Genomic DNA, 26,657 nt, shown 5'->3' on the forward strand with positions numbered 1-26,657 from the left:
GAGGCTAACAGGGTGTCCACTATCCAAGTTTATGAAGGTATAGTGAGCATTTCAATTTATGTTCATTTGCTAATTGTTGTAATTAAGTGCTTAATCAGATTAAACCACCCTATCCAAGAAGGAAGGCTGGTTTCATGGTTCCATTGCCTGGATAATCACTCAATCTCTTGATTTGGTGAGCCCGAGGCACCTAATTGCAAGCCAAAGCTTTGTGCTAGTGCTGATTTTTGTGCTCAGCTGAGAAATTACAGCAACATGTCTTCATACAGTGAGATGGAATCAAGCAGTGATGATGCCTCTCAGTATGGACATTCTCATGGGAATGAAGGAAATGCAATGACTAATCTTGGGCAAGGCTCTCATGATGGACAACAAGCTGAAAATGTTGCTGTTGGGCAAGATGCAAAACCTTCCAGCCGTCATGAGTAGATGACCAACAAAGTGAAGAGGAATTTGATGACCAATTCAAGAATTGGATGAGGATAGCAACAAATCTCTTTGCTGAATTGGCAAAGGATCCTTAGTTCACCCGATTTTTGAATGCTCCGAAGGACAACAAGGGCAACAAGAAGAAGTCAACTTCTACACCTTCGAAACAACAAGATGCACCGAAGGTAGTGCCAAATCCTTCACTTGAAGCTCCTAAAGAGGCCAATGAAGCTAAACAGTTGGTACCTATGGGGCAAGGAATGCAAATGTAAGGCCATTATGGAAGTGCCAATCCAATGGATTTTGGACAACCGGGCATGCATGCCAAATGGGGCAGCCAAGATACTTCGATAGTAGCACAATTTTTCATGCAATGGTTGGCCAAGGGCCGCATACGGGAATGCATGGCACAAATCCCTATGGTATGCAGCAGCCATTGCATGGTGTGCAAGGCCCATTGATTTCGGGTATGGCTAGAAATGTGCAAAACCCTATGTATGGTAGCATTGGCTTGATGCCTGGGGCACAAAGTGGAATGTTTGGCAATGCATCTGCACCCCCGAATGCTTATGGGGCTCAAGGAATGATTGCTGGTCATCCAAATGCTTCATTTGGGCTTGGTCATGATGTAAATACAGCAAATGCACCTTTTTTGCAGCAGCCAGTGTATGACAACTTGACTCCCAAAGGGGCAACAAAAGACTATGATGAGGGTGGAAAAGCAGTGAAGTTTGAGTCCTTCAGTGGTGCACATGATAGGCTGAAAGCTTTGACCTTCATTCAGCAGCTTGATACAGCCTATTCAGGGGGAAACTTCATCGAATCCTCTAAGATTCGAAAGGCAGCCACTTTCTTGAAGGGGAATGCATTGCAGTGGTGGTCCACGCTCTTGATGCAAAGTAGAGCACCGTCAACATGGGTACAATTCAAGCAAATGTTTGCATCGAATTGGTTGACTAGTACCTTTGAGGTGGACATCATGATAGCTTGGAACAAGCTTAATGCTAAGGAATGCAAGAATTTAGAGCAATACAATAAGAAGTTTTGGGATGCATTGATGCCTATCACTTCTTATCGTGTCGTACCCCTTCATGAGCAAGTGGAAAAATATGTATGTGGGCTGCCCAAAGGAATCAGGGATTTTTGCATAAAATCCACCGTGTCTAGCATGTCTCAGCTCATAGAGACTGCTGCTACAACCGATGCTTTGCTGCATGGAAAGGATTCGAGCTTCCATGAGAGCAAGGAGAAGCCCAATAAAAAGTTGTTTAAGGCTGAGAAAAGGGGCGTATCTGAAAACCAGCCTGAAAAAAGGCCAAAACAACAAAGAAAGGGCTCAAAAACATTAGCACAACGTAGGGAATTGATAGCTGCAAATAAATGCTTTATATTTGTGAACAGGAGGGTCATATCGCCAAGAACTATCCCAATAGGCAGCAAGCTACAAAATCAGAAAATCAGGGAGATCCTAAGGATAAAAGGCCCAAAACATCAGTGGGATTGGTGCCGAAGTTGTTAGTGATCAACCCAATGGTGATGCTACTGAGTTATGCAGAGCATGGGGAAAAATTAGGGATCAGCATGCGTTGATCTTCTTTGATAATGACGAACGAGCCAACTTCATCTCTACTGACATGGCAGCCCGTCTAGGCATCAAAGAGGATGAGATTGGAGCCATGGGGGAAGTTGGAATGGCATGTAAGGGTCATGCAAAACCTATCACACCACTCATTGGAAAGCTTCGGTTGCATATACAACATAGTTACCAGGAACGGGGAACGGGAACGGGACCCCCTGGAACGGGGGAAACGCCCAAAGTGAGGGAACGGGAACAGAGGGAACGGTGTATATATATATATATATATATATAATCTAGAGAGAGAAATCATATCAACCATAATTCATGAAATTAGAGTCTAGAGACATAATAATCAAGTTTCAACAATAATAAAGATTCAAAACATTGTAACCACCAATAGATTGTCGCATTCATAATTCAACATTGTAATCAACAATGTTGCATAAGTCCAACTAGCAACAAGTGTGCATTGCAAAAACACAAAATATGCACTAAACTTTAAAGCCTAAATAGTAAAGATCCAAGTTACAAGAGCTTCAATTTCCAAGTCAATACTCTAAAGTTCCAAAAGGCTAGCTACTAAGTGCTCTGATTCATGGAAGATGGCTCCACTGTGCTTGAATGCTCATCCTGCTGAACAACATCCTGCCCATCATCATCACTATCATCATCATCGTCATCTTTTTTCCAACATATAAAAGAATCAACCTTTGCAACTGATGTACGAGCTAGCAAGCGAAGATTGGAGCTCACATAAACTAGGTCATTCATCTTCATTGTACCAAGACGATTTCTCTTCTTTGAGTGAATGTGATTGAATGAGCTCCATAGTTGCTCTAAACAAGAAGAGCTAATTGTTTGGCTAAGAATACGAATAGCCAAACTCTGCAACTCTGGAGCTTCTGCCATGTAGTCCTCCCACCATAAAGCAACCCCAATATTTGTCATGTCCTCTAGTGCATCCTCTATACCAAACATCCCTAATGTTTGCCGATATACAGAGAGCTGATTTTTAATTTTGCGTTGCATTTCACGGCTGGATAAAGCCTTGCAAGCAATGTGTTCCAAGCCTTGACCACCTCAAGGTCTCTTTCTTGCATCTTTCCTTGAAACTCAGGATCAAGCACATATGTTGCAGCATGCATAGGAGAGTCATACTCATTCCATCTGCTGATGCATAACTCCTTGATCTGCTCATACCTATCTGCATTTGATTCCAAACTCTCCAACCTCTCAATCATGCGATCCATACCTTCATAGATCTTCCCAATGCATGGATCCATGCCATTTGCAAGCCTCAACATGTGCATAATAGGATCAACCATTTGGTTGGTGCGATTAACCTCATCCCAAAAATCTCTATCAGAAACATATGCATTACATAACACAGCAGTAGCAGTGGCAGCCCCAGTGCAATTTTCATACTCATCACTAGCAAATAGCTCCCTAATTGCACCTTTGCCATAGTGCAATCGACCAAGCATAAGAAAGTTATATGCAAATCGTGTATCCGAGTATTTAAGAAGTTCTTTGTCACTTCTCTTGCGAAACTCAGTATGTAAGTACTAATGATTACATATAAATGTGATAATCTTGTTGCCTTTCGCAACAAGAGATGCAATCCATGGCAAGTCCCCAATATCCTTCAACAAGTTATTCAAGCAATGCGCCATGCATGGACTAAAGGTGATATGTGGATACATTGCCATTAAAATGTTTCCTGCTGCCCTATTTATAGGTTCACCATCTGCCACAAACTGCATTACATTTTCTGCCCCAACAGACTGCACTGCCTCGCACCACTTGGATGCCAATGCATCTGCACTCTTTCCAGTCTCTGAAGCATCATGACTACCAATGAAGTATACATCTCCATGAGAATATGCAACAACACCATGTATGGAACTATGGCGTGTGTCACTCCATCCATCTGCTATCAATGTCACTCCATTTCTTGCCCATTGATTGCGAATATTTGCTGTTGCAATCTCTATCGCTACTTTCTCCTTTTGAAGCAATGTAGTCCTGATAGTTTCTGATGGAGGGGGCTTATATGTGGATCCATACTCTGCAATCTTTGTCACCATATTTAAAAAATAAGGTGACCTGGCTGATTTGAATGAAATATGGTCATGGTAAAAAAAGCATGCCACTGCGGCATCTGTTTCCTCTTTTTTCTTTGATTCCCATGAAGTGTGCAATGAACTCTGTTTAACACCACGACCTGTTGCTATTGATGGCCCACGAGAAGGCTGCGTAGCCACTAATCCTAGTGGTCTTCTGCATGAAGCACCATGCCCTGCTGGCCTAGGAGTCCATGTTGTTGGATCCACTCCTATATTTGGCATCCTCCTGGCATGTGAATTCCCCATAGAAGTGGCTATACGGTCAAGTAACTCCTACCTTTTCTCAATTGATACATTGGTGCAAAAACGCACCTCTTTCCCCTCCTCATGTAGAAGATGGGCTCTCACTTTATCAGCCCCACTAATACGAGCATAAGGGCAAAGTTTGCATTTCCAAGGGCGAGCCCCTCCACCTCTCATTGGCACCCCTGCATCTACCTCATCCCACCATGACCAAGTAGTGCTTCAACTTCGTCCAATTGTTGACGAAGTACCTGCTCAGGATGATGAAGATCCTATAGATATCAATACTTCCATCTATATAGAAGTGACAAATAATCAGTAAACTTCAATGAAATTACAGAAATTTGCAGCCAACATTTCAACATCCATGCGTCAAAGTTCAATGAAATTGCAAAAATTTCAACCAAAGTGTACCGTGTGCAGCACGCGACGTAGGCGGAAGACTCAGAGGCAGGTGAGAGAGTCAGGTGGGCAGAAGTAGGCACGCCTACGGCCTTGGCGAGGTAGGTGTGGCAAGCGGAGCAGCCTGCAGGTGAGTGAAGCGAGAGCAGGCGGAGGAGGCGGAGCAGGCGGGGCGGGAGCGGGAGCGGGAGCGGGAGCGGGAGCGGGAGCGGGAGCGGGCGGGAGCGTGGAGAAGCAGGCGACAGGCGGGCGCATGGAGCGGCAAGTGACTCTCCACGCAGGCGACAAGGGCAACTCTCCACGCAGGCGACAGGCGGCGGGAGAGGGCGACAGACAGAATGTCGAGACGCAGGCAGGCGACACGCACAGGTGGAAGAGTAGAGGGCGACAACAGGCGGGAGTAGCGTGCTGCCGACTTTTTTTTTTTAATTAAAAAATTACATTGGCTGGAACGGCCGTTCCAAACAGGGAACGGCCAGGGAACGAGCGGGAACGGCCAGGGAACGATCGGGAACGAGGTAGGGAACGGGGTAGGGAACGGGAGGAAACGTTTCGCCAGCATTTTCTGGGCTCGTACCTCCCGGAACACGTTAATCCATTCCTATGCGCCGGAACGGGCGTTCTCTGTCTCTATGATATACAAGGATATGTGAAACACGAAGAGTTTTACATTGCTCCACTTGAGGGTTGCGATGTGTTGCTTGGTATGCCATGGTGCCACCATATGCATACAGTGATTGATTCATATGCAAAAGAGATCACTATTCAACATAAGGGAAAGACACTCACACTTGATGTAAAGTTGAAAGGGAAATCTGTCCCAGTTGTATCTACAACTGCTATTTCTAAAGTAATGAAAAATCATCTTTCAGCGTATTTAGTTTTTTCTAAGGATAAGGATGATAGTGAGAATGTTGAAAATATGTCTAAATTAGAGAAGGATCGCATGTCATTTCTGAAAATGTATGCTGATTGCTTCTCTCAGTCACTTCCAAGGCAGCTACCACCTGAAAGACCCGAAGATCATGGCATAGACCTTATCCCTAGAAGTAGCCTCCTAATAAACCACCCTATAGAGTCAGTGCAGCCCAACAAGAGGAGATTATGAGTCAGGTAAATGAGCTGTTAGAAAAAGGGTTGATTCAGCCCAGCTCATCTCCTTTCTATTCTCTAGTGCTTTTGGTGCAGAAAAAGGATGGTTCATGGCGTATGTGCATTGACTATTGTGCTCTGAACAAGATCACGATAAAGAACCGCTTTCTGATCCCTCCGATCCATGATGTTATGGATAGATTGCAGGGGACGGCAATATTCAACCATATAGATTTGAAAAGTGGGTATCATCAAATACGCATTAGACTGGAGGATGTGCCTAAGACAGCTTTCAGAACATCTTTTGGGTTATATGAATTTCTTGTCATGCCTTTTGGACTTACGAATGCTCCTACCACTTAATCGGATGATGGATCGCATCTTTCGGCCACATAGAGCATTTGAGGGTACTTTCTTTGATGACATGATTGTCTATTCAAAGAATGAGACGGAGCATAGAAAGCACTTAGACATTGTTTTCAATGAGCTACGTAAGCATAGGCTGGTTATCAATGACAAGAAGAGTGAATTCTTTTTGCATGAAATCCACTTCTTGGGACATATTGTATCGGCTGATGGTATTCGTCTGGACCCTACTAAGGTTGAAGCAATACATCTATGGCCAGCTTTGAAGAATGTTCATGAGATCCGCAGCTTCTTGGGTTTATGTTCTTACTATAGGAAGTATGTACGCGGGTTTGCTGAAATTGCATCTCCATTGCATGCTTTGCAAAAGAAAGATGTGCCATTTAGATGGACAGCAATGGAAATTTCAGCATTTGAAAAGTTGAAGGAAAAGATGACTTCAAATCCTGTGCTTGTGTTGCCTGATCTAATGAAGTCATTTTGGTTTAGTGTGATGCATGTGGTAACAACATTGGGGCTCTCCTTATGCAAGATGGCCGAGTTGTGGCTTATGAGAGCCGAATTCTCCACGGTGCAGAGAGGAATTTAAAGGTTCATGAGAAAGAGCTCTTGGTTGTAATTCATGCACTGTCTACGTGGAAACATTATTTGTTGGGGGCTGATTTTACAGTGCAGACTGACCATCAAACTTTGAGGTACTTTTTGACGCAAACAAAGTTGACACAGAAGCATATGAGATGGGCAAATTTTCTCTCTATATTTCATTTTCAGATTGTACACATTGATGGTAAAAAGAATGTTGTGGTTGATGCACTGTCACGTAAGCCACAAATTTCAGCCGTCACTATGGTTTATCACACTGAGTTGGATGCCATGAAAGAGCAATATGTTGCTAATTCAGACTTTGCTAATGTTTATGATCAGCTTTGCAATAGCCAAAGGCATGAGCATTTTATGCTAAGAGAGATTTCTGATGATGCATGGACGACTGTGTGTCACAAAGCAGTTGAGGCCTAGGGTGATCATTGAAAGTCATGCTCCTCCATATGCAGGACACAGAAGTATTGATGCCACAGCCAAGGCAGTGGAGCATTTCTTTTATTGGCCAGCTTTGAGACATGATGTAGAGCAGTATGTTAGGGCATGCATCATATATCAGAAGGTAAAGCATGATAGGCAAAAGATGCCGGGCTTGTTGCAACCCTTGCCTGTTCCAGATAGGCCCTGGTAGAGCATTGCTATGGACTTTATCTTTGAGCTTCCTAGGACACCTACATGAAATGATAGGATACGGACTATTATTTGCAGGTGTAGCAAACAAGCCCATTTCATTCCGGTGAGGAAGAAGATAAAGGCTAATCATATGGCACGATTATTTATGCAGCACATTTTCAAGTATCATGGTATGCCTGAGTCGATCATCAATGATTAAGACCCTCGGATGACCAGTCTATTCTGGAAGGAATTGTTTGAGAATATGGGTACCACGCTGAAATTCTCATCATCCTTTCATCCGCAGACAGATGGTCAGTCTGAGGAAGCAAATTCCACAATGTTGGATCTTTTGAGGTGCTATGTTTGAGGCCACAAGACACAGTGGGAGCAGTATTTGCCATTGGTTGAGTTTGTATACAACAATACAGTGCATAGTTCCACTGGCAAGGCTCCATTTGAGGTGGTTGAGGGTGGCAAGAATGTTCCACCTATTTTGCGCACTAAGGATAAGATCTTTGAGGCTAATCGCTTTGTGGAAAGCTTGGATGCAGCCTATGCAAAGATAAAGTATGCACTTTAGAGATCACAAGACAAGAAAAAGCGGACAGCTGATCGCCATAGATGTGCTTTGCAGTTTGCAGAGGGCAATTATGTATTGTTGCGTTTCGAAAAGACAAGGCTGAAAAAGATGAAGGGAAGAGAGAGGTTGTATCCGAAGTTAAGCATGAGATACTATGGGCTCTTTCAAGTGTTGGAAAAGATCAGCGATGTTGCATATTGGCTGAAATTGCCTCCACATTGGCGGATACACAATGCCTTTCATGTCAAATTGTTGAGACCTTTTTGTGGTGATGTGCCAAAAGATGTATCTGCTGAAATTCAGCCAGAGGTTGAGGAACTAGATGAGATCTTGGTACCCGAGCAAATTTTGGCACATAAGGAAAGGAAGGTCAGAGGTAAAGTTTCCAGAAGATATTTGGTGAAGTTTCAAAACTATTCACCAATGGATGCAAAATGGATGGAAGAGGATGACTTGGCAGACCATCCTTAGTTGTTGCAACTTTATCTCGATGCCTTTCAGTTAGAGCCGACTTTGGATCAGGCTTACTCACATTCAGCAGAGCGGGGGTCCGGAGCATTGCCTGATGCTTAGGGGGGAGGTAGCACTCCACTCCACCAGTTTTGGACAGCTCTCATATGTAGTAGATCTCGGATGTATTCAACATGCATCCAAGGTATTGTGCTAACAATATATCTGCCATGAGGTCACTACTCGGTGTACTAGTCACTGTGAGATACATGTATATGAGTATGGTTGTCACTGCGGCTCTGAGACTATACTTATGCATGAGTTTTTGGACCAGTTTGGCATGAGTTTTTGCCTCAGTTTTGAGATCAATTTTTTATTAGTTTCAGCTCAGTTTTTTATTAGTTTGAGACCCGTTTATGATCACTTTGGGATCAATTTTGTATCAGTTTCTGATCAGTTTTTTTTACCATCAGCTTGTGATCAGTTTGAAGTCACATTTGCAGCCATTTGTGATCAATTCTCATATCAGTCCATGATCAGTTTATGATCAGGTCACGCTCATTTTTAATGATTTACAGCTGATTCCATGGACAGCCGCGTGTAAACGAATTTCATTGACAGTTTCAGCCATGGTTTATGTTGAGAATATGCTTTATTGTGGTTTTGAAGTCAAAACGGTTGAGAAACATGAGTTATGGATGCATCCAATGGTTTCTAGCAATAGTTTTGGACTGTTTTTCAATTTTCTATTATGTTTTGCTGGCTGGAAATTTTCAATAAGTTTTGCGTATATGCAACGGTTCGACAATAGTGGCCAATGTTGTGGTGATTGTCGTGCCAAATTGAAATTCCAGTGCTATATACTTTTGCTTTGGCCCAATGTAGTCCAATCAAAGACGATTGCAAGGTTTTCAAGGGGGAGGTCTGTCACAGGGACGTGAAATTTTGAGATGCTTTAATCTTGCTAGTAACATTTGATTAAGTTATTAATAAAATGTGCAAGGTTGATAGCACATGTGATGCACATGGCAGTTATTTCATGGGAACGGGCCAAGGACCCCAAGGATGCAGTGGGTGTTAAAGGCAAAAGTTGTGTTAAGTTATACCAACTGGGTTTTGGTGGTCAGTTAGTGCCAGGTTGGACCCTAGAACAATTATTTGGCCATTAAGTGTCAGTGGTGACACTAGGAACTAGCATTAATTAATTGATTAATGCTAGTCTAAGGGTGAACAAAGGTTGGAAACCACTCCAAGTTGCAAATGGCCTAGCAAATTTCATTACAGATGGGCATATTTAATTTTGGGCAGGGTCAAAAGGGCTGAAATTAATTTTCAAAATTAATTAATTTGGAAAAATTAATTTAATGGCTGAAAATGCATTAGGAAGGCTGCCACTTAGCAAAACTTTCACCTTCAACTAGGGAGAAGGCTGTTGGAGGGTGGTAGAAGCTAAATGGCAGCCATTCGGAGCTTAGTAGAGGGAGAGGGGGTGATCAGATTCGGCTTTGAGAGACGATGACGACTGATCGCGCGCCGCGACAGGACAGGGGGCAGCAGGATTTCTCTTCCACCTCAAGAGAGGTGACAGTAGGAGAGAAGGGCTCGCCAGTCAAGTTAGTGTTTTACCCCCCCTTTTGAAGCTGTTGGTGCCATCAGATTTGTCATCAGAGCTACGAATCAAAAGATACATTTCAGCTGATTTTCTCTCTTTCTACAGCATTCTCTCATCTCCTCCAGTCTATGCTCAAGCATTCTCAGCAATTCTTAGCCATTGGTAGCAGAGTACAGCCAAATTTGGTGGACAGCAGAGAGTCTACTACTCTAAACCCTAAATTACAGCAGTAATTATGGTTTAGCAGCCACCTTGGGACCCCTGCCATCAATCAAAGGCATTCTACACTGAAATCAGCACCGGAAATTCGTGGAATTGTGAGGATTTCAGATGCCAACCCATCTTTTGTGAATTTGGAACAGCATTTGACCAGTTGGGGTTCCATTAGAGCAAGTCTTGGGTGAAAATCAAGGGGCAATTTGCCTGAATGCTTTGCTGATTATTGGAACAGCAAGGGGCTTTAAAATCAGCCAAGGAGATCGTGTCAACATAAAAGATATAAATGTTATTCATGCAACTAAGTCTATGAAAGATAACACATCACCTATCATTCAAGGATCCACCCAAGCGGTAACTTTAAAGTCTCATCGTACACAAGCTGCTTCCTCTTGTCCCAAGAATTCCTCCATGGAGAAGGGTAAGGAAAAAGTTAAAGAACCGACCATTTCCATGGCAGCTGAATCTCCAAAGATACTTTTAGCAAAGGAAAAACATGCTAAAAGAGATATCAAGCCCAGAGAGAAGAGCATCAAGTTTGATGTTTTCTATGGTAAGAGAGATTCTCACAAAGTTGTGTATTTTACTAGAAATTTGATGCTTCTTTTAGTGGTGACAATTATACAGAAAAACCAAAAATTAGAATGGTTAAAATGCATCTAAAGGATCCCACTTTGAATTAGTGGCTCAAAGTTCTTCAAGAGAAAAAGGAACCCAAATCTTGGAAAGAGTTTAAACAAATGTTCAACAAGAAGTTTCTACCTTCATCCTTTGAAACCAATGTGCAACAAGAATGGGATAAGCTGAAGCAAAGCTATCATGAGGACATGTATTTTTGAAACCTCACTTAACATATGGATTAATTTTTTATCACATGGTTAAGTAATTGTTACACATGTGAGATGTAATTGAGGTTAGAGTAAATTTACGAGCCATAGACTCGAGAAAATCACGAGATATCAAAGGCAAAAGTTGTTATAAGTTATGTTGCACATGTTCTTGGTGGTATCTAGTATCAATTGTTGGCCTAGGTCATTCATTTAGCCATAAGTGTCAATTTGGTGACACTAGAGAAGTAGTATTTAATGGTACATAATACCAATCTGATGATCAAAGATGGTGTAGAGACACTCGAGAATGGAAGTTGCCTAGCCAATTTAATTATTGGCCAATTAGATTATTTTTCAAGGCACCAAAATAATTATTAAATTAATTTTCAATTTTTAAAGATTGAAAATTCATATTTAATTATGGATAATGCTAGAAAAACCATTTGGGAAGGCTGCCACTTGTCAAAAATGCCCATGCAAGACTGAAAAACGTCTTTAGAGACTGGAGAGAGGCATTTTTAGTATATTCAACCTACAAGAGAGAGGAAGGAGATGCTGTTGGTCTGATTTGCAGCCATTGAAGGACCTTTCTGAGAGGCAGTCAAGGATAGAAGAAGACCAATCAATAGCAGGTGACAACATCTATAGGCTGTTGAGACAGGGTAGCATCAATAAATGACTGATTTTCTTTAGTTCTTTGCATCTACAAGCTGTTAAGACAGGGCAGCAACAGTAAATGACAAATTTTCTTCAGTTCTTTGCGAAGAAAGTCTGAATTTTCTCTCCTTAGCATTCTCTCTCATCTTCCAACCTTGCTCTGAAGATTACAGCATTGAGATCACCAGAGGCTGAGAACTTTCAGATTTCTCTGCTAGAATCCCTAATTTGCAGCAAAAATTAGGGTTTAGCAACTGCCTCTAGAGGCGTGCCAAAAATTGGAAGCTCCAAGACTTGGATTTTTCAAGACTGGAGGTGAATTTTAGCTAAATTCACGTGGAGGACTAGCCAACCGTTGAATTTGGGGCATTTCCATCATCTTTGAAGTGGATGAAGGCCAATTGATTGCCCGAATCAAGGGGCAAATCTGATTGAAGACTTGTTGGTCACTTTCGATAGCAAGGGGAGTTTGGATTGAGAAGGGGATCGGGAGAATCCCATTGTAAATCAATTTTTTCTTCAATAAAGCTAAAGAAATACCAAAAGGGGCGTCAATTTTAGGGCCAATCGGGTGTGCATTGTCCAAGCTCAATAGGTAAATTTGTATTTTCAGATTTTCATTCGTTGTTAGCTGCTGTAATTAAGTTGTAATCAGGGATTCACCACCCATCCACGGAAGGAAGGCTAGTTACAAAAGCCATGGAGACAATATTGAAACATATCAACAGGTTTACATCTATTTCTCTTAAATTTACATCTCTTCATGAAGTTCCTTCCAATATGGAGATGAGAAAGTTTATCCATGGATTACATCCAATGGTACATCAAGCTATCAAGATGACAAAGCCTAATACTTTGGAAGCAGCCCAAGCTGCAGCCTTAGAAGCTGAAGGACTACATATGCCATGGATGTTTGGTAGAGCCTTAAAAGAAGAACCACAAAGGAAGAAGACCAAGATGTTTGACCAAAAGAAATCAAATAAACAAGAACCAAAGCATAAGAATGGAGGTATATCACCTTTGCCATCCAAAAAGAAGCTAATATATCAGCAGTTAGCAGAATATACAAGAGAAAACCAAAGCAAAAGAATGGAGATACATCACCTTTGCCATCCAAAAAGAAGTTAACATATCAGCAGTTAGCAAAATATACGAGAGAAAGACTAGGTTTCTCTTGTGGAGAAAAAGGATACATGGCTAGTCAATGTCCTCATGAGGCAAAGAAGGAAAACCAGCCCCAAAAGATACCTTAAGCAAATGTTGTACCTAAGCAATCCTTGCAATAGGATGAAACTCCATCAGAGAAAATGAAGATTTTAATGGCTTGGGGTAAGATTGCTAGTCAACCTATTCTCATTCATTTTTCTACATATCATTATATCCATCCTCGGATTGTCGAAGCTCTGCATCTACCAAAGCAAAGGTTTGGAACACCAGAAATATCAGGTGCTGCTTTTCAAGGAATGGAGTCTGAAGTTACTCCCATTTTTGGGAAACTATAAATTGAGATAGGACATTATGTAGATCATAAGAGTTCTATCATGAGAGATCTTGGTCATCATGATGTTGTATTAGGAATACCTTGGCATAGAAGAATAGATCCAACCATTGATTGGAATCAAAATAAGTTTAGATTCCCTTTCAAGGGTAAAAATGTATCTTTTGATGTAGAAGTGAAAGAAAACTCTATTCCAATCTGATCTCATGTACAAATTTGTAAAGCAATGAAAAGTCTATTTCATCGTACTTGATTTTTATCAAATATTCTAATAAAGAGTCTAGAATTAAAGAGTCTATCTCCAGTGTGGATTGTTTGGTATCGCAGTTTACCTCTATGGTATTACCTAGTGGACCATCCGGTCATTATGTTGTGTCCCAGCCGACATTTGGACAAGACTATCATGTCCTAGTGCCTCCACTCCCCCTACGGGATCGTATGGACCTATATCCGTTTCAGTACCTTCGTAACAATCGGCACTCATTGGACATTAGCAACCTATTTCTGCCTATCCACCTTTACCCCCTCCTCCTTTTCCACCACCACCACCAACTTATCCTCCACCTTACCCCACTTATCCATCTTCACAGACACCTCATGGTTCTAGCTCCTCGTCCGCTAAGCATGCTTTTAATGACAAGACTCGTTTCAACAAGTCAAACTACACCACTTGGTCAAATTTGATAAGGCATGTCTTAGACTCTCAGAATCTATGGGATTTAGTGCAAGGGTTAGAATCCCAACTTAATCCCGCACTTGTTTCATATGAGATTGTCTACACATGGAAGGCTCGTAACGCCTCCACTATTATCGAGCTTATGTAGGGCTTATTGCCTGAGTTTCACTCTTAGCTTCAGCATTTCAACTTAGCATCTAAGCGTTGGGTACACTTGATTGACCGCTATGGGGCACAGGATAAGACCCGTCACATCAATTTGAATCATGAGCTCCAAAACTTTAAAATCACAAACAAGGATGACTTGAAAGTCAAATTGGCCAAGTATCAGCGTCTCCTCGCTGAGTTTTCAACCACTAGGCCTCCTAAGTCCTCTAACGATTAGGTTACCCTGTTCCTTGACAACCTGCCAAGAAAATATTTCCATTTTGTACAATAGGAGATTTCACAGTCTCAAATAGTCACATTTTATGAGGAGTGTCAAGTTGTTGCATTACACACGATTGTTTAATCAATTTCATAACACGTCCTTGATAGAGGGAGCTCTAGTTGCATCTTCTCAAAGGGGGCAACCAAGCAAGGGCAAACAAAACTCAACTCAAAATCCGAATCAAAACAAGGCCAGTGAATCCCAAGAAACCACTCAATCTCCTCTTAAACTTGATAGCAGAATGTACTTAAGAAGAATAGGTATTGTCAACATTGTTAAAAGACTAACCATTATGACGATGAGTGTCAATCTAAGGCAAGAGACACACGACCAAAATCCAAGGATTAGACGACCTTCGCACCCAGGTCAGATAACCCCCAACAAGGAAAGCAAGGTGGTGGCAACCCCCCAACAAGGCCAATGGTGAGACTGTTGAGATAAAATATGCATTACTTGCTGATTAGCCTCTTAAACAGCCCCAAAACACACTAAAAAATGTGATTTTAGAGTAAAACCCTAAAATGGGGAGTGGTTCGAGAGAGTTTAGTGGAAACCCTAAAATGGGGAGCGGTTCGAGAGAGTTCAGTGGAAACCCTAATTTTTGGAACATCCTTCCACATCTATAAATAGACAGGCTGCCCCCATTCAGCCTCATTCCGTCTATGCAAGTTTCTCACTCCACGTGCAGATTTCAGCCATCAGCCTCCTCCCACATGGCTGTCCAGCCCTCAAGACTGCTGCCACTCCATCCGTGTTTGCTCCTGCTGCTGGCGCCTTCATCCATGCTGACGTCAACTGCTGGCGTCATCATCATCTACTGCAATCTAATCATCCAGTCATCGCCAGCCACATCAAACACTGTTTCAGCCTGCTGTTAACAGCAAACTGTGCGCAGTTTCCAGCCTCCGATCGGCGGTAGCTGTTTACAAAAGGCTGTGCGCAGTTTCCAGCCTTCGATCAGCAGTACATTGCTGCGTTTACCAGTTTCCAGCCTCCAAACTGCTGAGTTTTGGTGACCAGCCTGCTGCAATTCACTATTCAGCACTCCTACTGGTGGTCACAGACTTGGGATCCGTCTCCAGTGGACGTCACACTCCGACATTGCTCTACCCTTGAGCACACTGTACATATTCATTTACAGCATTCATTCACTTCAGAGTTGTGTTCTCTCTCTCCCTTCTTCTGTTTGTGTTTGAGTTTTGAGTTTTGTGTTTAGGGTTTGAGTTTTGCCCTCTATCTGTGTCTGTCTCTTTGTGTTTCTATCGTGGTCGTACACTCTGTGTGTCCTCAATGCAAACCCTAGCAGTTTTCTTCACAGAGACTAGACCCACACTGCCATCAATCAATCATCACAGTCGACAAACTACTCAACTCCAAAGGGTTTGTCTGATTGGTCTGCAAAGGCCCACATTGTCTCTTTAGAGACATTGGATACAAGTCTCGTTCACATCTACAAGTTGCCTTCTAATGAGGTATCTGCAGAGGCCCACTCGTCACAGCCGATCACCTCAACACCTATTTGGCTTGTGGACAATGGAGCTACCCATCATATGACTCCTATAGCAAACATTTTCATTTCCCAAGGCCCTACAGCTAAGAGTGTTCGCATAGGAAACAACTCCTCTGTCAAGATTCATGCCCAAGGTCGCATCAGTTTTCCCGTTGACTACAGTCTAGATCTACTTCACTGGATGATGTCTACGATATCCCCCAGCTTGGGGTGAACTTGTCGTCCGTTCAGCAACTTTGTCAATTGGGGCAAGAAATTTTCTTCACCATAACCATAGTCAAAGTCTAGCAAGGCAAAGCCTAATGGCCTTTACCACATGACACATTTTCTTACCAAGCTGACTGCCGATGATTTGGAGTTCCATTGCTTCCATACCTTGGTCACCACACGAGAGCCCACGAACTCTGAGCGTCTTTGGCATTTTCACTTAGGACATCTTGGCTACGACTCTCTTTATGCTCTGTCGTGCCAAGGGATGGTTGAGGGCCTTCCACGCCTAAAACTATCTCGAGAAGTCTATAAAACATGTCAACTAGGTAAGCAACATCATACATCCTTTCCTCGGCAATCTATCACTCATGCTACTGAACCCCTTGGGCTCATTCATGTAGATCTTTATGGTCCCATAGCCATTGCTTCCTTGAATGGTGCATTGTACTTTTTTTTAATGGTGGATGATTTCTCTACATACATGTGGGTGTACTTCCTTAAGCACAAGTCACATGCCTTCACGTATTTCAATGCTTGGGTATTGCAAACTTGTCGTCACATGGGGTACTATGAGAAGTGATTCTGGTGGTGAGTTTACCTCTCAAGAGTTTTCTAAGTCCTTCACACCTACCGCTTGGTTGACATTCTTTCGTCTATTGGTTGTGCTCACCACTCACCATGGTTGACCGATCTATCAGATGGACATCAAAATTGCCTTTTTGAACAGTTATTTGGAGGAGGAAGTCTATGTGGAGCCACCTCCCAGCTTTTCTTCTGTTGACCAATCCGATAAGGTATTTTACTTGCGGAAAGCTCTTTATGAACTAAAGCAATCGCCAAGGTCTTGGTACCACAAGATCGACGAGTTCTTACGGACTCATAGATACCATTCTATCCCCTATGATCCAAATCTATGTATCCACTACTAGCGCAAGGGTCAACTATATCTTGTTATATGTTGATGATATATTACTCACTGGATTAGATTCTACGGGTATAGTAGATATCAAGGTAAAACGTTGCTCTACATTCGAGATGACAGACTTAGGTTTGTTGTCTTATTTCTTGGGGATGGAGATTATTAGATCCGAGAGAAGTATATTTCTGTCCCAACAGAAGTACGCCCTTCAGCTACTAGTGGAACAGATTTGCATTGATCAAACACGACTTGTGGCCACGCCTCTAGATCTCATTGTCCATTTGCATAAGGATACCTCGGGTCAATCTTTTAATGCTCATACCTATCATTGTGTTGTAGAAAAATTACTTTGGTGGATTCATACTAGGCCAGATCTTGCATACTTAGTTAGTTTGCTTAGTCAGTATTTTAATATACCTAGAATGTCTCATTGCATTGCTTGTCTTCATGTGTTAAGATATTTACAGTGTACCTATAATTATGGACTAACTTATGGTCATGGTTTATACTTACAAGGGTACACTAATTTTAACCGGGTGAGAGATCCTAGCACCTAGCATTTTTGTGGAGGCTACCTCTATGCCTTGGACACAGCATCCATCTCTTGGGCTAGCTATAAGCAGGAGAAGGTGGCGGCTTCCATGACCAAGGCAAAGTATCGAGCTCTCTTTGATGGTACTACATAGATCATCTATCTAAGGAACTTGTTGGGTACACTCTAGTTTTCTTCCGAGTCGCCTGCAATTATCTACTGTGACAACCAAAGTGTCATTGCTCTTGTGGGCAATCCTATCATCACCCCTCAAACACGACACGTGGCGGTTCACTTCTACTTCACCAGAAAGCAAGTTAGGCTAGGCATCATTCGACTAGAGTTTATGCCATCCAGTGACAATTTTGTAGATATTTTGGCCAAGGCAGTCAACAGGCTAGTTCTACAATACCTTCTACCATGGATCAGCTTGGGTACACCCTCCTCTACTTCCAATTGACAAGGGAGAGGGCACTTCCCTCTTACTTCTCCTTCCAGTTTGACAATTTGAGAGGGGGCGATTTCCTTCTCTTGACAGTGACAACGATGATACTTACAGTCTTTTCACCTTCAAACATTTACTTATTTTGTATTGTACATTATGGATATTTGTAACGTCATCCACACTGTCAAGATGACATGATTATAAAAGGGCACTCGAGCAAGTGAATAATTCTCCGACAAGGGCACTATCCAAGTGGCACCGTTGCATCGCACTCTGCAGGAGCATGAAAACTTGCATCTTCCTTTACATTACACCATGCATTGGCATTCTGCTCATGTAAACATGCATTTACGCACATTTATCCCCTTTCGGTCACTCTTAGAGTAGTCGACCCCGTATCCACCATACTCGTGGCATTGCACGTGGTAATCTCCAAAGGTGCTTTTTTTTTCTTATACTTGCATGTTGACTTTGCTTGTCTTGCTAGCTTACCCATCATAGTATTTTTCTCTCCACATATTCTCCATATGATTGGCACATACACACTCCCTAAGGAATCCCTAGGCACTTATCCTAGCCATGTGTAGGATTGTTTTGCTTGTTTTTGGAAGGCCATGGGAATATTTATTTTCCCATACTTCGGAACACATTAACTCAATGGGACGATCATTGTTATGAAACCCTCATTTAATGCTAAATCTTATGAACCAATTAGCCCAAAGCCCCAAAACAGAGAAAAAAGTCCATTGTTGATTCCATTCATATTTATAGGACTTGGTAGGCCCTTGGGCAACAGTGGCCAAGCATGCTTGGTCCAATGCCCTAGCCACTCTGGGGTGATCACTTGGGCTCCCTTGGTAAGATAACCATCGCCTTTGTAGTCTTGGTACGTCACTGAGCAGCCGACATACACCCTTTGCCCAATGCCCTAGCTGCTTTGGAATGGGACACCTTAGGGTAAACGGAAAAAAAAAATCAATATAAAGGACTTATTTCTCACAGCTCAATTTTGGGGTTGAGAGTGGGTGTCGAGCTAAAAATGCATTAGCCTGACTTAAAAAGCCCCAAAACATGCTTAATTAATAAAGAAACCATCTTATTTTAAAAAGAAGCATGATCCTAGAGAGTTATTGTTTACCACATGCAAAACCCTAATTTGGATGTCCCAAACTTTCTATAAATAGACATGCAATCCGCCACTCTCCCTCACTCTCGTTTTTGCAGGTTTCAAGAGCCGTATCTTTGCTGCCCACACCCCGTTCGCAAAGAACATCGAGGTCAAAACTTCCCGCTGCCATCTACTACCATCTGGCACCTAGTTTCAGCCTACATCTAGAGGTTCTTCTACTGCTAGCGATTGCTCTTCACTGATGATCTACTGATTTGACTTGCTGCCCAGCTGCACATACCCTTCTGGAGGTTGCATTTATAGTCTAGAGCCACCGCCTTGACATTCTCTCTCCTCACCATGCTGTGTTTACTGTTTGTGGCTGCCACCCTAACTTTTCTCTCCTCTATTTGCTGCATTTGCATCCAATAGTTGTCGCCCAGTTTTTCTCACTCCTCAGGTACCTACGTTTTTAGTCTTTATCTCTCCTGCACTACCATCTGCATCATATCCAACCTTTCCTAGCTATGTTTGTTAGTGTTCGGCACATGGAAGCTGCCTTGCTACGTTTCAAGATCCATTCCGAGTACAACACTCTCCAACTCATAACCTCTGCCTTAATCCCAGAGATACGAGAGTTCGAGGTTCAATATTCATTGTATAGTGTATTTGCTACATGAATATTGTATATTGAGTATTCATTTACTTCATTATTTATTGTGTTCACTGTCTCTGAGTTACCCTAGCCCTAATTATGTTCTATGTTTATCAATCTATGCTTTGTTGTACAATTGGTTTTGTGTTTTCTACGTTTAGAGCATTTCTTCACAACATGCATGCACCCATTGCTTGATGCCCTGACTGCTTTGCGCTGGGACGCCTTGAAGTAAACATTGTAGGTCTTTCCTTTTAGGCTCAGTTTTGGGACTAACATGAAATGTTGAGCTAAAACACGCTTTACAACTAATTAGCACTATTAAACAGCCCCAAATCACACTTAATTAATGAAAAACACAAAAGTGGTGCATAATTCAAGAGAGTTTCAATAGTCCCCCAAAACCCTAATTTTTTGGGGCACCCTTCAACAACTATAATAGATAGGCGGTATTCACCCTCGTTTTTTTTGTGTGGATTTCAACCATCAACCTTCACCCACGTGGGGGTCTACCCTTCGCAACTGTTGCCACTCCTTCCACAACTCCTTAAATGCTTAGCATCTTCATCCATTGCTGCCGCCCATTATTTGGTGCCCTACACTTGGCTGTGTTCGGCATCCCCATCATCGCCTGCCCCTCCTGCTGCTTGCATTTGGACTCTACAATCCCAGGCGTCACGTGGCGGCCCTCCACTCCTCTAGGCGACCTTCTAGAGCTTGTGTTTGCTCTCCTCTTTGCAGGCGACAACTGGTTGTGGTCTCCCTCCTCTAGGCGACAGCTCTATTGCTGCATTTATAGTTCCAATTTCCGACCTTTGCTCTAGGCATCATCCCTGTTGTCGCCTTTATCTTCTAATTGCCTGATGATCAACGTTTGGCGTTTTCCTCGTCTTTCACACTCCAACTAGTAGTCATAGCACTTGGGATCCGTCTCCAATGGACATCACTCTATGACACTCCATTGCTCTATCTTTGGGCATTCTATACACTCTTACATTCATTTACAACATTCATTCACTTCAAAGTTTCTTCTCTTTGTATTTTTCTCTATGTTTGGGTTTTGAGTTTTGCATTTGCGTTTTGTGTTTTGTGTCTAGGGTTCGAATTTTGCTTGTCACTATCTTTGTGTTTCAATCTTGGTCGTAAATGTTGTGTTTTCTTTGTACAAACCCTAGCATATCTTCACATTGCATCAAAGCCCTAGTCAGTGGCAAAACTGATACGACTATGAGCTTAATCTTGACTGAGGAGTTATTCGCAACATAGACTAGCCTGACTGCAAGGGCTCGAGAGATGAAAATGTCCAAGACGGGGTCATATGATGAGTAGCTCCAATATCCACAATCCGAGGAGTAGCTAAAGTACTCAGCTATGATGAGTGGGCCTTTGCAATCACCTTGTCACGAGGCAACTTACATATGTGAACGAGACTCACATCCTCAAACGTCTCTATGGAGACGATGTGGGCCTTTATAGACCAATCTGACATGCCCTCTAGCGTTGAGAATAACGTAGACTACGATAGATGACGAGTGGCAGAGTAGGTCTGGCATTGCCATTGCCCCTGCTGGGGGTTGCCCGATTGTAGGGGGTGAGGGGAGGCGAGGAAGAAAAGGGAGGTTGGTTTGAGTTTTGGATTGGTGTTACACCTCTTGCCTTTGATCGACACTCATCGTCAAATTCACCATCCTTTTGACGATGCTGACAATACCTATTCTTTTTAGGTACATTATGTCACCCGAGTTTAGGAAAGATTGGGTGTTCCCTTGGATCTCACTAGCTTGATTCTAAGTTTGATTTTGCTTCTAATTTTGATTGAGGTTTGATTTTGTTTCCCTTGCTCCTCCCTCTAAGAAGAAGCAACAAGAGTCCCCCTCTATAGGGATCATACTATGAAACTGATTGAACAATCGAGCGTAACACAATAGCTATCACTCATATTCATAGAATGTGGGCATGGTGGACTGTGAGATCACCTGCTACACAAAATGGAAGTATTTTCGCAGCAACTTGTTAAGGAACAAAGTGACTTCATCTTCCGAGGACTTAGAAGCCCCCTTGGTAGAGAACTCTATAAAAAATCGTCGATACTCAACCAACTTGACTTTCATGTCATCTCTGTCAATGAAAGTTTTAGAGCTGATGGTCAAGATTTATTCAACTGTTCCTATGCCAAGCTGATAGCGGTCAATCGAGTGTACCCAACACTCTGACGCTAAATCAAAATACTAAAGTTGAGAATGTAACTCAAGCAATAAGCCTTGCATCAGCTTGACAATAACAGAGGCATTCCTAGCCTTCCATGAGCGAACGACCTCATATGGAAGAAGTGTGAAATCAAGTTGGGGTTCCAACCCTTGCACAATATCTCATCGGTTCTGGGAGTCAAAAACATGTCTCATCAAATTTAACCAAATAGTGAAGTTCAATCCGTTAAAAGAAGTCTTGTTAGTAAAGGCATGTTTGGCTAATGAGGAAGAACCATGAGATGTTTGATAGGTGAAATAAGATGGATAATGTGGATAAGTAGGAGGTGGTGAAGGGGGATAAGTAGGAGCAAGACAAAGAGTAGGTGGGTAAGCAAAAATAGACTGGAAGTGTCCAATGGGTGCCATTGATGCGAAGGCACTCGAACATGAATATTTCCATGGGGTGCCGGTGGAGGTGGAGGTGGAGGCACAAGGACACGTGAGCCCTATCCAAAAGTTGGCTAGGGCATAGCAAAATTACCATAAGGCCCACTAGGTAATGCCATGGTAGCAAACTGTAGGCACAACATATCCATACTTGGTAATGGCTAGGTGGCATTCCCAAGCTGTGAGAATCTCAAAAGTGTGTGGACGGGACGACAAGCCTCCATCATGCATACACCAACTTAATGCTTTTTTTACAAAGACCATTCATGATGCAGCAAAGGCACTCGGATCTAGTGCACAAGACTTTGAAATATCATGACCCATATGGACAATGAGCAGAGAAGCAAAGAGGGAAAAAACTATAACCAAAGCCACATTAGCAGGATTCAAAGATGTGCTAACAGCAATCATACAGGCATAGTGACATGGGACAGGGGATGAGAACGGGGATGGAAACGGGATCAAGGATAGGGGATGGCCAAAAGCAGGGAATGTGGACAAGGGAGAGGACAACATAAATAAATAGCATTTTAAAATGTATGCATGTGATATGGTGGGTGGATATGTGGTTGAACGTATACTACCAAAGAACATATGCATGTGTGTGCATGGATGGAAAGCCTCAAAAGCATGTATAAAACGAAGATAAGAGAATGGACCAAGTCATTTGAGTGTGTGCCAACTCTTGATTGAGATTACTCTATTCATTCTTTGCTCACAATTGCTTGTGGATCTCTTGTGCTATTGATTTGGGGTGGGGGGGAGGGGGGGCGCTTGGGCAACAGTGAGAGCACAATGGACGCTGCATGAAGCACTTGGCGGGTTCTCTGGTCTTCCCTTGTCTCTGCATCCTTCTCAAGCACTTGCTCTCTTAAAGGATTTTATTGCTCCATTCAATCAAAGTTTGAGGGACTTTCCACCATTTTTTCTCTCTCATTGCATTAGGGTGTTGGCACCTTACAACCGATGGTCTAGATTTCTAAAAGATCAAATCATAAATATAAGAAAAGCAGAGGAGCAAATGAGTGGTAAAGACAAGCCTAGAGAATATAAAAAGGATTTCCACACATTTTTTAAACACCATCATAATATCAGCAAAATCAAGAAAGGATCAATTTCTTTAGAGGCTGCACAACGGCCTGAGAGTAGACAAATGATGGCAGTATACTGCACAAACTTGAGAGGGTAATTGAAATTCAACCCACAGGATTCACCTCAATAGTTGATATCAAGGGTCTTTCCAGCTTATCCAGGTGCTCAACAGCCTAGCTCGGGTGGTTCTACTGTTTTCTTCATATGTTCAGCATTTCTTTTTTTTTCAAAAAAAGGATGAAATAACACTGCAAGCAAGTAACTCACCCTAGAATATTTGGTGTGCCAAACACAGTCCAATGGTTGGCACAAGAGTGGCCTTCGTTTCAACACATGCACTGGAGAGGTGCATGGAACCAAAGTATAGAGGATGCGCCTGTGTGTGCTGCTCAGCAGAAATTCTCTTGCAGATAGACAGATTTCTGCATTGGGCCAATATTTCTTCTCCATAAACATCAGTAATTACTTGTGATGCAGGGCTTTGTATCAAGTAGAATGGCCATCTAGGCCTCTGTTTGTAAGGCACATTTGAACTGGCACTTTAATCTGAAACTGAAAGGAGGCCAAGTTTAACGCACCCCTTTCCTGCTGCTCAGCAATCCTTCTGGCAATGACAATACAGGTGTGCAGAATAATACTACTGCAAGAAGTGCATTGCCCATGAATAACTGTGTGATATCACTACTGTGACAATAATACCCCAGATAAGAACTTTAAACATGCATTGAGTTTTCAAAGAGGGCACACGCATTCAAATGTGGCATCCATTTTAAGATACTTAAGCTGTTCATAAAAATTTGCCTACATTAGTTCATTATGGCTGCTTGAAAAAAGTGCATATCATATTGAAGGAACTCCACATATTAATAAAGTTATATTTTGAAAGACAATCCCACCTCTACTGTCTCTTGTCCATCCTCGATGATAAACATAATGGTATTTACATCCACTGCCATTATTTTTGCATTGATTGAACCTGTCCTGAGAAGGTCTGTCCACTTCTTAGCAATCCCGGTTATGTCATCCTGCAGCGAAATTGAATGCAATATTAGAAATATTAGATTGTACGAGGCACCAAAAGCACCAATGTTTTCTATGTCAATTAACCAACTCAGGATCACCCCTTCTTTCTGTCCGTGAAATATATATGGAGTGAAGCCATCTTTCGAAGTCATTCCCTGGCAGTGGCAGCACAATACCTGACAGCACATGGTTACTTGTATAGCTTTTAAAAGCCATATTTGCTTCCCCAAATTTCCAAATGAATCTAGGCTTGCACCCAAGATTTTGAAGGGATTTCTTGAAGGTGCAAGACATGACGAAAGGAAATGTGCCTTGCATCAGTTTCGAAAGACATAATGAGAACACTTACAGTTCCAAAATGACCGTTATCAGTGATGGTGACATTCTCAATGACTGCTTAAGGTTACAAGACATGATATGTGAAGAAATGGCCTATGCATCAGTTGCACGAGATTCGTTGAAGTTGCAAGGCATGATATAAAGAAGAAAGTGTGCTACGCATCAGTTGCGTGATTATTACCAGATGTCGATTAGGAAAGTCGATACATAGTGCTACTTTACAGATGGAGAAGAGTTGAAGGATACGACCTTCTTAGATAGCACATTGCACAGCGAAGGATACATAGTGCTACTTTACAGATGGAGAAGAGTTGAAGGATACGATCTTCTTAGATAGCACATTGCACAGCGAAGGAGGTCATGATCTGCTTATTATATGGCACGATACGATCTTCTTAGATAGCACATTGCACAGCGAAGGAGGTCGTGATCTGCTTATTATATGGCACGATACGATCTTCTCAGGTAGCACATTGCACGTGGATGAAGGACATGATCTGGTTTAATATATGGAACATTATACATATAGAGGATGCCTGGAAGGATAGACAATGGGGAGTTTCGCCGCAAATTACCGGGCTGCGGCGAACATCGAGTCGCAATTTGACGAAGCCCATGGAGGTGCCGTAGGTTCGCTTGAGCATTTCTGCTTGGATCTGGTGAGGCTTGAGGTTAGAGAAGTCGGGCGGGGGGTCGAAAAGGGGGGGATCCTTGGGCTTGGGCTTCCCCCATGCCTTCCATTCCTCGTCCTCTTCGTCGTCCACCACATCGTCGAGATCGTCCGGGATGTGTACCTTCTTCTTCGCCTCAGCAGCGGACAAGATGATGATGGAAATGGCGAACAAGAACAGCAGGAGGGTCAATCTGTCTTCTGCCATTACCCCAAACGCAACTAAAATGCTCTCTCACAATATCATCATCGTCACAGCATCACATAGAGATAGAAGAGATTCTGATTATGACTACGCAAGGCAAACTGCTTTTTGACTTCTCGACTCGAGAGTCCGGCGCGTTCTTTTTGGTCGTGCTTCTTCGTAAAGAGCAAGCAAGCGTCAAGACCAGTGTTTGGGTTCGTCGTCTCCAAACTTAGTGTGAAAGTCTCCTCTAAGCTTCATAAGGAATCAAGATGCTCAACATGCTACTTTTGGTTTGATTATAGGTATAAAAAGTTTGATTTTTTATTTTAAATGTGTGATTGAGAGTAGAAACAAAGGTATGTATGTGTCTCGAGCCCAAGAGGGGGAGGAGAGAGAGAGTGTGGTACAGACGAGAAGAAACGCTTTGCAAGTTATGGCAGAGGGAGAGGAAGGAGAGAGGTCGAGCAGGACTGTGTGTGTGTGGTGGTCAATCGAGAGAGAGAAAGAGAGAGCACTCTCTTGGTGGCCCCTACTGCCTCTCTGCCATGCTCTATACTACCCGCTAGGAGAGCCGCCCCCCGCCTCCGATGCGCGGGAGTCGCCCTCTCTCGTGGCTTTTGGCGCCTCCTTGTCTTGGGCGGCCCCGCAAACTTTTGGGTCTTTTTATGCACCCCCCGGCGACTATCCATGTGGCGCAGAGAGAGAGAGAGAGAGAGAGAGAAAGGGGGGAAGAAAGGTATGTAGAGAGACTATGGAGAGGAGAAGCTATGTACACAGCGAGTGAGTGAGTGAGATTTTGGTTTTAAAAATATTATATTAGTTTTGATTATTTTTTTTAATTTACTACCTTTTTTATTTTTCATATAGAATATTAATATCATTTTCAACAAAATGTAAGATTTTCTAATTGTGTTTTACAAATTTGATTTT

At 42.6% G+C, this 26,657-nt stretch overlaps 1 protein-coding gene across 1 annotated transcript in view; it reads right to left on the reverse strand.

Annotated features, from left to right (window-relative positions):
* Window positions 1-26,131, reverse strand: part of LOC148011017 (LDL receptor wingless signaling/trafficking chaperone) — a 60,556-nt gene extending 34,425 nt beyond the window's left edge. Inside the window, exons 1-2 of the mRNA XM_087671758.1 lie at window positions 25,446-26,131; window positions 24,405-24,533 (exon numbers count right to left, since the gene is read on the reverse strand). Of these exons, the coding sequence (XP_087527884.1) occupies window positions 24,405-24,533; window positions 25,446-25,748 (432 nt within the window). The 5' untranslated portion in view covers window positions 25,749-26,131. The remainder of the gene's footprint in view (window positions 1-24,404; window positions 24,534-25,445) is intronic.
* Window positions 26,132-26,657: the final 526 nt, after the last annotated feature.

Source organism: Lygodium microphyllum, chromosome 29 (genome assembly GCF_053477565.2).
Source record: "Lygodium microphyllum isolate KBCC chromosome 29, Lygodium_microphyllum_v1.1.10, whole genome shotgun sequence".
NCBI classification, from domain to species: Eukaryota; Viridiplantae; Streptophyta; class Polypodiopsida; order Schizaeales; family Lygodiaceae; genus Lygodium; species Lygodium microphyllum.